Below are 13,579 nucleotides of genomic sequence, written 5' to 3' on the forward strand. Positions count from 1 at the left end.
ATGAATGGGCAGCAGGAGAGTTTTTAGTAGGTAGGCGCATGTTGGCACCTTGCGAATCCTATTCGGCACCGTGAAGGTGGTGTCTATGAACATTTTCTCCCTGCATAGAAAATATAAAAAATGTATAGCTGATATAGCTTCCAACGCTATTCGATAAAACCGAGGAGCTATTAGTGCATGAAATCGCAACGACCGCTGCAACCGCGATTGCTGTAAAATGGGAAGACTTAAAAACTGCTAGCCGTAGAGACAAACAGATAAACGATGTGTTTTACCACCAACTAAACAAAAAAAATTGTTCCAATTCGTTGTGAAGTTTCCGAGAAAAAGGTATATAAAGTTTGAAAGTCGTGGTTTTCCAGGAGCGGTGTTTTATTCCGCCGAAGTTGTTCCACGTTGCACTGGAATGCTTATGTGTATGATCGTTTCCAAGGGAGGGCCGTACTCTGGAAGACCGAAAAATAATAGATTCCCGTAAATTTTTTTCAGGTGCTAGAATTATAGTTAAGTGTTGGGGTATTTTGTTATTGGTTGAGGTATATTTGAAGATATATTTTATATATTTTGGATATCAGAATAGTGATTATTATGCTGGTGGCAGGTGGACGCGTGAATGCCCTCTAGAAAATAGTTCCTTGCTGGCGGTGCGTGCCGGGAAGCGGGAACCAACTAAGTATCGTAGAACGGATTTCAAGGATGATTTTGAAACTTTAGGTCAAAGCCTAAATTGTTACGTAGCGGTTTTTGAAAATTCGAGAAATTACCAAAATGGCGGCAATGTTTCCAAATGATAGGTGTTTTGACGTAGGACTACGTCTTTGTGTACTATACTGGGACTGGGTAGCAATTTGTGAAAACAAAAATTGAAGTGTAACGTATGAATGAAAGATTTCAAATGCTAGTAACTACTAAACTACTGAACGAAACTAAACAATTTATATGTCGTTGGATAGTTGGATACTCGACTACTAATCAAGCAAATGGAACCAAATTTGACATGTGGAGGTTTTTGAGGGTAAGAATTTTTTCTATGGTGTACTGAGACCCCTTCCCCTTCTACGAGGGGGAAAACTACAAATCTACAAATTTCCCCATAACTCTAGAACTAATCAAGCAAATGGAACCAAATTTGGCATGTGGGGGTTTTAGATGGCAGCAATTTTATCTATGGTAAAATAAGACCTATCCGTCTTTTAACAGGAGGGGGGGGGGGAATTTTTTCTATGACGAATTAGAACCTTTGCTTTCTTTGAGAAAAGGAGATCCCATACAAATGAAATACAAATTTCTTCATAACTCGAGAACTAATCAAGCAAATGGAATGACAAGTGGGGGTTTTGAATTTGTTTATTTTATGAATCTTGAGACCCCTCACCCTTGTGGTAGGAGGATACGCAATTGGCAACCGGACTGTGCCGGACCGACCGAGCACACAAGTGATTTTTAAAAGAAACCTTTATGTTTCAAAGGTTGCAGGCGTTGCACTTATGAACCCCCGTCCATTAAAAGAAGAATTGAATCTGAATATTTCGCTCTTCTCTTTTAAACATTCACTTAAACATTGGCATTGGCAGATTCTTATAAACATACATATGCCAGAAATGCAGTTTGCATTAGTTTTGATCTGATGATCTGATATAGTCCTACGTCACCCTTTTGTACAACCATTAGGGCTGTATACCTTGTAGTTTTTACCTTTGTTATACAACATAACAAAGGTTTAGGAATTGGTCGAAAAACACGAAGTTGATCCGAGGCCCGGAGGGCCGTGTCACATATACCAATCGATCAGGTTCGACGAATGAGCAATGTCTGTGTGTGTGTGTGTGTGTGTGTGTGTGTGTGTGTGTGTGTGTGTGTGTGTGTGTGTGTGTGTGTGTGTGTGTGTGTGTGTGTGTGTGTGTGTGTGTGTGTGTGTGTGTGTGTGTGTGTGTGTGTGTGTGTGTGTGTGTGTGTGTGTGTGTGTGTGTGTGTGTGTGTGTGTGTGTGTGTGTATGTGTTTATGTGTGTGTATGTGCTTCAATTTTCAATCGCCTATTTTTCGGAGATGGCTGAACCGATTCCTCTGCTATTACTTTTATTTGAAAGGTATTATTACCTAGTATATCACTGTTAAATTGTTTCGTGGTCCGACTTTTAGTTTAAAAGTTATAAGCAAAAATGTGAAAATTACGTGACACGATTTTCTCCGGAACCACATAACCGATTTCATCGATCTTAGTACCAAATGAAAGCTCTTACTATTGCTAAACTTCACGCCAATTTTTATTGAAAACAAACGAGTGGTTTAAAAGTTAGCATAAAAAAACCAGTTTTGACAAGGTTCAAATGATCGCCTGTTTCTCAGAGATGGCCAAACCGATTTAGGCGCTATTAGTTTCATTTGGCAGGTAATATAGCCGGATAGATCACTATTGAATGGTTTTTTGATTGGATGTTTAATTTGAAAGTTATGAGCAATCGAATACACCACACCATTAACAATAATTAACATTAATTTTTAATGATTTTAACCAAGATAATTTACCTAATTTCAATTATTTTGAATATCAAACGAGAGGTTTTCACAGTACGAATATATATACAAAATTTCATAAGAATTCGTTTTGTCGATCTAAAGATATTAACCCTTGAACACTCGCGCCAACTTTTATAACACAGTTACTCATGCGCACAATAGCCCAAGCCCAAAGAAAACGTACGCACTAGAATTTTGACTAGGAAAACTTGGTTTTAAGTTTATCAAACCTTTGGAAGAGTTTCTTAAAATTGAAAGCTTTATCGTCTGGTAGAATCTGAATTTTGATTAATCCCCCTAAAGGTAAAATAAAAAATTATTTTCATTCAGTTTGAATATAACCCATCGATGTGTTTCGCAAACTTTTAGAGCTTATTATTACAAGAAATTTTGCATCTTCAGCGAAGATAGAAAAATCTTATTTATTGTATTGTATTGTATTGATTTGTAAAATCAGTTTTTCTATTTTAGCTCTTTTTGTAATTGTTGTATGACTTTTTCATGCATTACAAAGTTGTATAAATAATAAAAATACACAACTTTGCTGAACATAGTATATCTTTATGTTTGCTTGTTTAGGAACTGTAGAACTTTGATTATAAAAAATACCCTGATTTTGACCCCGAATTACTCGACTACCAACAGACATACATTTTAAACATTTTACATTTGCTGGTAGTTTTGCTGCATACAGACACCATTTTTCCATATGAAGAAACGAGAGAAATTCTACTTGGGGCCAATTGCGGTACACCTCAAATGCTACTTGCTTCGTTTCTGTGATGTCTTACTTATGTGTCCATGTCCGCCGGTCCGGCAGAACAAAGGGATGAAATCAGAGATCTCCACTGCTGACGGTTACCCGCCATGGCTTTTACCTGTCGCCAGGACAGGTTCTCGTCTACAGCCCGGATGTCGTTGGCTAAGCTCCACCGCCATGAGCCTCTGGGTCTGCCTCTTCTACGCTGTCCTTGTGGATTCCAGTCGAGTGCTGCTCTGCAAACCTCGTTCGCTCCTTTCCTCAAGGTGTGTCCGATCCACTTCCACCTACGCTCACGAATTTCTGTGGCTATCGGCCGTTGATGACACCGACGATGGAGTTCCTCATTGGATATCCAATTATCAGGCCACCAGGCACGAATAATATATCGCAGGCACCGGTTAATGAATACCTGCAGTTTTTGCGTTGTCTCCGCTGAGACGCACCACGTTTCGCAGGCATACAGCAGTACGGATTTAACGTTTGAATTAAAGATTCGGGTTTTCGTACGTAGAGTGATCTGGTTTGAGCGCCAAATGTTTCGCAGACCTGCAAAGGCACCCCTGGCCTTCCTGATCCGTGTGGCTATATCAGTCTTGGTACCACCATCGGGCGTTGTTTGGCTACCAAGATATTGAAAGACGGCTACCTGCTCAACTTGTTGTCCCGCTACTGTAAAGTTGGTTGAATTGTCAGTGTTCACTACCATAGACTTAGTTTTCGCTACATTGACTGTGAGACCTGCTGCCTGGGAGCTCTCGGAGAGGTCGTCTAACTTGCTCTGCATATCGTTTCGGCGTTGTGCGAGCAAGACAATGTTGTCGGCTAGGTCGAGGTCATTTAGCTGCTCCATCGTTAGAGGATTCCAAGGCAATCCTCGATTTGGTCTACTGTCAATTGCTCCAACTAATATCTCATCCATAACGATGAGAAACAGAAGCGGTGATAAAATGCAGCCCTGTCTCACGCCAGCAGTAACCCTTATGGGGTCGGACAAGACGCCGTCGTGCAAAACCTTGCACGAGAACGCCTCGTACTGAGCCTTGATGAGATGGACTAGCTTATCTGGAACTCCACTACGCCTAAGTGCGCCCCAGATGTTTTCGTGATTGAGTCGGTCGAACGCCTTTTCGAAGTCAACGAACACCAGCAGAAGAGAGTCCTGGAATTCGTTGATCTGCTCCAATATAATGCGGAGCGTTGTGATATGGTCTACACATGATCGGCCAGCACGGAATCCAGCTTGCTGCCGCCGGAGAGTAGCGTCGATCTTCTCCTGAATCCGGTTGAGGATTACCTTACAGAGTACTTTGAGAGTAATACAGAGCAACGTGATGCCACGCCAGTTACCGCATTCCGTTAGGTCTCCTTTCTTAGGGACTTTGACCAATATGCCCTGCATCCAGTCCACCGGAAAAGTTGCGGTTTCCCAAATATTGCTGAAAAGCTGATGCATCATCTGTGCTGACAAAGATGGGTCAGCTTTGAGCATTTCGGCTGAAATACGATCTATCCCTGGCGCTCTATTGGATTTCATACTCTTGATGGCAGCTACAATTTCATCCAGCGATGGCGCCTCCGAGTTCACGCGATTTATTCGACGAACTGTAGGCGTCGTACGCTGCTGGTTTTGTTGGTCTCTGACATTTGAAACTCGGAAGAGTTGTTCAAAATGTTCAGTCCATCGCTTAAGCTGTTCTGTACGGTCAGTCCATAGCTGACCAGCTCTGTCCTTTAGCGGCATCTTTGTATTCATCCTGGCACCACTAAGGCGGCGAGAAATATCGTACAACAAACGGATATCACCATTGGCGGCGGCGGTTTCTCCTTGTTCGGCTAGGGAGTTAGTCCAGGCTCTCTTGTCCCGCCTACAAGCACGTTTAACAGCCCTCTCCAGTTCGGCGTATCGTTGACGGGCAGCTGTCTTAGCCGATCTGGTCCGCGCTCGCTCAATGCCGGCTTTCGCCTCTCTCCGCTCGTCGATCTTCCTCCAAGTTTCATCCGAAGTCCACTCCCTCCGCCCACTGCGCGCTTTGCCGAGGGTTTCATCACTGGTCGTGATGAAGGCGTTCTTGATGCCGGTCCATTGCTCTTCGACGGTTCCACCAGATGGCAACTCCGAGGCTCGAGATTCAAGTTGTTCAACAAAGGCCCTTTTCACCTCAGGATTCTCCAATCGGCGGACGTCGTAGCGGCACCCAACTTTCTCCTCCCGTCGTTGGACACGTGCGACGCGCAGACGTATCTCAGCGATAACAAGATGATGGTCGGATGCAATGTCAGCGCTGCGTTTGTTGCGTACATCAAGAAGGCTCCTTCTCCATTTCCGGCTGATGCAGATGTGGTCGATTTGGTTTTCTGTTCGGCCGTCGCGGGAAACCCACGTGACTTTATGTACTGGTCTATGGGGGAAGAGCGATCCACCAATGACCATGTCGTTATTACCACAGAATTCTGTAAACAGCTCCCCGTTTTCGCTCATCTCTCCTAGGCCATGGCGTCCCATGACGCGTTAAAGTCGCCCATGTGAATTTGGATGTCCCCCTTCGGGATTTTCTCAACCACGCTGTTCAGCTGGCTGTAAAAGCTCTCTTTCTCCTGCAGGTCGGGTCGTTTCTGTGATGTCGGTTTATGCTAATCTATCTTCCTAACAATTTAAAGTATTAATGCATTGTCCGACATCCATTTAGTACGTCACGCAAATTTTGACCAAAATCTACCCCCCCTCCCCCCCTTGTCACATTTCGTCACACATTCGTGACCCCCCCTGGGAAAGTACGTCACGTCACGGCAATCCCCCCCCCCTTCACAACAAAAAAATTAAATATTCATTCCAACCTTTTTATTTAAAGCTATCAAATGAATTTCAGCAAATAAAAAATCAGAGGGGTTGTGTATAAGACACGACCGCATATATAGGTGACGCAGGACTACGTAAGTCTCTTTGTTGTGATAGTAGCATGTATTCATGCTTGTAATCATTCGATTCTTCATGTATACATGCTATATGCAACATATATACATGCTACATGCGTTGTATGTAACATTTATCAAAGTAGTAACATTGCATACGTTCAAGCCTCAAAAGATTTCAGAATTATTTCTATGTACATTTGGAAACAATTTAACAAAATCAAGAACACAAACTATTACTTTCCTGCTACTTTACTGAAATTAAAGATTGTTTTTATTATCCATGGTTTCCCAAGTTGAAGGGATTTTACCAATTCAATCCTATTTTATCAACAGCACATCTTTATACTACACTTCTAATGAAACGGCAAGCATGCGTATTCATACAGAGCCGTATTATAACCGAACACTACAGCTGTAGCACGTTTTTCCAACACAGATATCAAATTCGCCGAGGTTTAATCGTCTCGCAGTAAAGAATTTGCGATCTGTTGGGACAACGAACTTGTGTCATTTTTTCTGGCACACTTCCCTAACACAGACATCAGATTGGACTAGGTTTAATAGCGTTCGTAAGAAACCTGTTGGCACGAGGGGGCTTTGTCACTCTCTCTGGCGTACTTCCTAAGCAAGGACATCAAAATGGTCTAGGTTTAACCGCGGTGTTAAGAAATCTTGTTGAAATGAGGAAACTGTCACTTGTTTTGGCTTACTTTCCAAGCACAGATATCAAATTGGTATAGGTTTAGATCATCGTAAAGAATCTTCCAACCAATCACGAAGTAAGAATTCTGGTAAAACATAGGTGCATTATTTTCAATTTTTCAATAGTTCAACATCAAGAATCCATTCTTTTCTTCATTTGGGTCAATTCTTATAAGATTTTCCGATCGATTGGTGCAAGAATATTGAAAATCGATAGGAAAACCGCTGAGCTATTAGCGCTCAAAACCTTTCATTTTTCGTGACGCTCGCCTTTTTCGATTTTTTGGAATGACACCCTATCTCAAAACTTGCCGTAAGACGTAGTCCTACGTCAAAAAAGGAAAATTTTCGAGCTTATAAGTCATCGATTCACGGATTTTGAAGATGATCTTCAATTGCTGCAATCGGATATGCTTCAGAAGTCGCTGATGTGCCGTCGATTAATGTTTAGCGCATATCTACGCCCTTTACGTTCATTCACTCAAATTCGTCTGATCTAGTTGAAAGAATCAGGACTTCCAGCTGACGTCTTGCAGCAACACACCTTGGAAGAACTTTTCTGAGGGACTTTGTCATTTTGTGTATTTCTTCAATCGTGTAATCATTTAACACTACCTTAGATGCGAAATTTAATCCGCAAGTGGCTTAAACTCTATCCTTCAGAGAGCTTTTGAGTGAGGGGCAGTATAAATTATACCAAAAAACCTTAAAAGCAGCCGTGGAACTTCGGTATGAGTTTTTGTTCATCGATTGAGTTCAGCACGAAGATCAAGGGAAAACATTGCCGTGGGTCTCTGGTAGCATCCCGTACCCCTTCAGGAGTTTGTGCGACTGCTATTTGCGGTTGCAAAAATCTTTTAGGCAGGACGGTACTCAAGCAGCTCTTCAGCGGTGTACTGCATATTCTGTAAAGCCTTAATGGAGAGTTCATACTACACAGAATAAATGAGTCCTGTTCACACATATATGTTCAAAAAAGTGTTCATTCAAAAAATTTAACTATTTGTTTTAAAATCTATCAGTACGTTAATTTTATAGAAGCCTTCAATAGTTGTATCTTCAAATGAAGGCTAAATTATAATTTCCCGAATAAATTTTCCATTTGATTTTTTTTTCATGTGACGTCACATAACTTTATACCCCCCTCCCCCCTACGTCACAAATCGTCACGATTAGGTCAACCGCCCCTCTCCCCTATAAGCGTGACGTACTTTATGGATGCCCCCAATGTATATGCTAAAGGATAAGACTTCCTCTTACAACTTACTTTTATTTGCACTTACTTAGATTAATAACAACTTACTTATCCTTACTCAGCAATTTCATGAAAAAAGGATCTATCAAAATTTAAAAGTGTTCCTATTTTGTTCAAATTTTCTAGTTTTTCAATTTTCAAAAATTTTATGTAAACCAACGCACTACGCAACGATAACCAATAGATGAATTATGTTCCGAAGACGTGTCGATTTCTATCTCAAATAGCAAGTAAGACCGTATAACAAAGGTTCCTTTCATCACTAGGTGGATTAAATCGGGTTTTTTTGTATAACTTTGCACTAATTTTTTTAACGCTTATGCATCCCTTCAGAACAAATAGAACATAATAGGGGTATTCACGTAGCGCTTGCTTCGTGCTTGGTAGAGTGACTATATACAGAGTGGCGACAATGTCAAAATTGGAATGATAATTATCTGTCAGTGTCATTCCAATCGAGCAGACGACCTATCCAACGCGTATGCAGGAAAGAGAAAGAAAAACCTTGGAAAACCGCATTGCACACATTTGGGATGACTTGTCGCCACTCTGTATATAGTCACTCTAGTGGTTGGGTACGTGAATACCCCTAATATAATAACAATGGCAAGAATATTAATACTAAATAACAAATTATTATCAAGAAGTACTTACATATTTTTAGGTGAGGTAATTTGCCAAAGGGTTGATAAACAGATCAGCTGGATCAATGATGGAATCAAAGAAGCGTCCGGTTTAAGCGATGGCGAGAATCTGTAATAACATACACATCATCGGAGAATAAATATTAACAATATTAACATATGCTACAGTTAATCAAATAATGTTTTTATGAAAAATTCAAACCGTACATTTGTAACGCCAAGAGTCGGTTATAATGTTTTGCCTTTCTACTATATAAATATATAGTATAAAGGTATAGAAATCACTTGGAAAACCGGAAATGGAAAGAAGGTCCTGCGGGCCGAATGTCATATACCATTCGACTCAGTTCCGAAAACTGAGTATTTTCTGTGTGTGTGTGTGTGTGTGTGTGTGTGTGTGTGTGTGTGTGTGTGTGTGTGTGTGTGTGTGTGTGTGTGTGTGTGTGTGTGTGTGTGTGTGTGTGTGTGTGTGTGTGTGTGTGTGTGTGTGTGTGTGTGTGTGTGTGTGTGTGTGTGTGTGTGTGTGTGTGTGTGTGTGTGTGTGTGTGTGTGTGTGTGTGTGTGTGTGTGTGTGTGTGTGTGTGTGTGTGTGTGTGTGTGTGTGTGTGTGTGTGTGTGTGTGTGTGTGTGTGTGTGTGTGTGTGTGTGTGTGTGTGTGTGTGTGTGTGTGTGTGTGTGTGTGTGTGTGTGTGTGCTTTCAATCTCACTCACTTTTCTCGGAGATGGCTGGACCGATTTTAATGTTCTTAGTGTCAAATGAAAGGTCTAGGTGGCCCATAGGTCGCTATTGAATTTCATAGTGATCGGACTTTTAGTTCAAAAGTTATGTATAAAAATATGAAAAATATGGGACTTAATTATCTATAGGTCCCTTAACCGATTTGAACAAAGTTGATTGCATATGAAAGAGGAGCCTTGCAAACCCTTAACTTCCAAATTTCATGACGATTGGACTTGTAGTTTGAAAGTTACATAAAGAAATGTGAAAAAATAGTATTTAAAACATATTTTTGTAACTTATAAGCATTAATTCAATGAAAAACATCACACATTTTATCATTATTTGGAAATTGCTGCTGAGATCTATCAAACGAAACCGAGTTATTTAAAATCGGACGGTTCATTCAAAAGTTATTCAAACTTTAACACTTAAGCACCGTGTATTAAACCGTTAAAACGTGTGAAATCAAAACATCAATCAAATGTTGATTGTATTCAATGTGTGTGGTGTATGCGTGTATATATATGTATGTATGTATGTATGTATGTATGTATGTATGTATGTATGTATGTATGTATGTATGTATGTATGTATGTATGTATGTATGTATGTATGTATGTATGTATGTATGTATGTATGTATGTATGTATGTATGTATGTATGTATGTATGTATGTATGTATGTATGTATGTATGTATGTATGTATGTATGTATGTATGTATGTATGTATGTATGTATGTATGTATGTATGTATGTATGTATGTATGTATGTATGTATGTATGTATGTATGTATGTATGTGTGTATGTATGTATGTATGTATGTATGTATGTATGTATGTATGTATGTATGTTTTTTTTTTTAACGAGTAGGGAAATCTGTTATCAGACACCTGAGAAGACAACTCAGGGAGTGGGGTTTGGTATCCCGACCCCCCTACTGGGGCGTGAGGATCCAGACCCACTAAAACCCTACTCGAGTCTCCAGCCGCAATCCCCCCTGGAACCACCTTATCGGTATTACTTCAGGGAGGGGCTATTGTGCTTAACGCACGCTCTTAGATAACTACTGGACTATGGTAGTTAGGCTGTTTATTCGCCGTTGATCGGCTTTCCAGCGGTTTTGTAGCTCAAGTACGATCTGGGTAGCAGCCGCATTGACCGCACCCCAGAAGTCCGAGCTAGAACACATCCTTTGGACTAAGTTATCCGGAGTAGTATCCTGTCCGCTAACTGCCATCATGTTGCTTCTCACGCCCGCGAAACGAGGGCATATGAAGAAAGCATGTTCTGCAGTTTCCTCAGCGTCCGCGCATTCGGGACACTCGGGGGACTCCGCATGCCCAAATTTGTGCAGATACTGTCTAAAACAACCATGCCCTGACAGAATCTGTGTCAGGTGGAAGTTGACTTCGCCATGGCGCCTGTTGACCCATCCGGATAGTTCCGGGACAAGTCTATGTGTCCACCGGCCTTTTGTGGAATCAGACCATGCCCGCTGCCATGTGATCATCGAGGCCGATCTTGTGGTACTCCGTATGCCTCTAGTTCCACGTTGGTTGAAGCACTCTACGTCCTCGCTGATGATGATACCAATAGGCATCATACCCGCTAAGACGTAGATTGCGTCATGTGAAACTGTGCGGTACACACTCGCCACTCTTAAGCACATGAGACGATAGGTGCCTTCCAGCTTGGCTAGATAGCTTTTGGTACCTAACGCCGATGACCACACCGGCCCGCCATACCTGAGTATGGACTGGACCACGTTGGCTAAAAGCCTTCGCTTGCTGCCATATACCGCAGAGCTATTAGACATCATACGAGACAATGCCGAAATAGCTGTGGAAGCCTTTTTGCAGGCATAGTCGACGTGGCTCCCGAACTTGAGCTTGTCGTCGACCATGACTCCAAGGAGTTTTAAGGACCGCGTTGACGAAATAGTGCAGTCCCCGACGCTGATATTTGCTTGCTGCACCGACTTGCGGTTGTTCACCACGAGAACCTCCGTTTTATGATGCGCTAGGTCCAGTTTCCTGGATCGCACCCAATCTTCAACAATGCTTATAGAGTAGGCAGCCGTCAACTCAACCTCTCTGACAGATTCACCGTAGACTTCCAAGGTAACATCGTCCGCAAAGCCGACAATCACCACCCCTACCGGGAACTTTAGCTTCAACACCTCGTCATACATGACGTTACATGTCATCAAAAAAATGGCGAAAAAGTACGGTGTCTTGTGCCGTTTAAGAAATGAATTGACGATTAGTAGTAAAATTCTTTTATATAAGTCAATCATTTCACCACATATAGATTTTTGTTCATCCATCCTGTTCCTCGCAAACGATACACAAATATTGAAGTTGCAGCGCTTGCAAAATAAAGTTATGCGATTGATTTTAAGATGTAATAGATACACTTCCTCATATATTATGCTGGACGCATTGCAATGGCTTTCTGTGAAGCAGAGTTTATTTTTTGACAATGGTGTTTCTATACAAAATTCTTAATGGGATGCTGCCTCGATATTTGTGTGATCGAATTGAAAGAGGAAGTGATTTGCATTCGTACAACACTAGAAACGCGAATGATGCAAGAACACCAAATTTTTTGTTTGGAAGATCACAGAACTCTCTGTTGTACAAAGGAATGAACTATTTCTATTCGATGCCTAGACAAATAAAACGTGCAGCAACAATGGCGGAATTCAAAAGGCTTTGTATTTCACACATAAAATCTACTTTATGGTCACAATTCGATTTTTTTGTATTTTGACGTAGGACTACGTCTTTGTTTACTATACTGGGACTGGGTAGCACTTTGTAAAAACGAGAAATAGAAGTGTAACGTTTGAATGAAATATTTCAAACGCTAATAGCTACTATACTACTGAACGAAACATAACAGTTAATATGTCGTTGGATAGATAAAATGTCCAGCAATTTTATAGTAACATACTAATAATAATTTTTTATACGCTAAATAGTGAAAATGTGTGTAAAGATTCAAGGTCGAATTTTTCCATACATTTCCCTTGTTATCGCCTAGCTTCACAGGCACGGACGACAATTAGATACACCAAAGGATTTGGATCCAAATGATAACCTTGAGACCACTTTGTAAGCCACACCCCTTTTCCAATCCAATCGGCAACATCGATGGCTATTGACGGCAACACCGGTCCCAAAGACAAGCGGAATCAGAGGGCAATGGCCAACGTGAATCCCACACGATGCACTTAACATTACATTTTGCATTATCCCCATCGCAGACATGCGAAATTGTTCGATAGCTTGCTCAATCAGTGTCGGACAATCATTTAAGCAGCAGCAGCCGATATGGTTTCCCCCACCACCTACACTAGCTTACAAGCAGCAGCGGCAGTGCCAGTGACTATAAAATGGTACTCTTGGTTCGCCGTCTGTTCATTCATCGCACAATCGCACTGACGGACGGTCAGCATTTACCATCGACAGCTATTGGTGGCGAAAGCAACGGCATTTGGCGGCAAACACCAGCGATCGGAGCCAACAACGCTAGCAATCGGGAGGTAACGATAGCATTTTTGGCGGCTATTGCAGGCAAATCCAAGGACCTTTGCGGCATCTAATGTCATTTTCGATGACAATTCGAGGCACCCAATGACATTTTGGCGGTTATTTTCGCAAACCAACAGCAAATGGAAGCAAATCGACTGACGGGCAGCAGCAAATTCAGCAGTAGGCCGTTGTGGTCTTAAACAGTTCTTATAAGAACTAGAGTAATTGAAGAATGAAAAGAATTTTCTTCACTTTTATAAATGGTTAACGTTTCAACGTTCCATGGAAAATGCTTGCTCATTCAGCGTCGGATAATCATTCGAGCAGCAGCAGCAATTGATCTGGTTTCCCCCACCACCTCACTAGCTTACAAGCAGCAGCGGCAGTGCCAGTGGGTACTCTTGGTTCGCCGTCTGTTCATTCATCGCACAATCGCACTGACGGACGGTCAGCATTTACCATCGACAGCTATTGGTGGCGAAAGCAACGGCATTTGGCGGCAAACACCAGCGATCGGAGCCAACAA

General features: G+C 41.6%; 1 protein-coding gene across 3 annotated transcripts in view; it reads right to left on the bottom strand.

Moving 5' to 3' along the window:
- LOC128738976 (GPI inositol-deacylase) overlaps nucleotides 1-13,579 on the bottom strand; it is a 666,126-nt gene that overhangs the window by 72,101 nt on the left and 580,446 nt on the right. For all 3 annotated transcript variants that reach the window (XR_008412136.1, XM_053834512.1, XM_053834504.1), the window contains one exon: nucleotides 8,806-8,904. Coding sequence is in view for 2 of the 3 variants with exons in the window: in XM_053834512.1 (XP_053690487.1) it covers nucleotides 8,806-8,904 (99 nt within the window). In the remaining variant the exon portion in view is untranslated. The remainder of the gene's footprint in view (nucleotides 1-8,805; nucleotides 8,905-13,579) is intronic.

The sequence above is a fragment of the Sabethes cyaneus genome, chromosome 1 (genome assembly GCF_943734655.1).
Source record: "Sabethes cyaneus chromosome 1, idSabCyanKW18_F2, whole genome shotgun sequence".
Taxonomy (NCBI): domain Eukaryota; kingdom Metazoa; phylum Arthropoda; class Insecta; order Diptera; family Culicidae; genus Sabethes; species Sabethes cyaneus.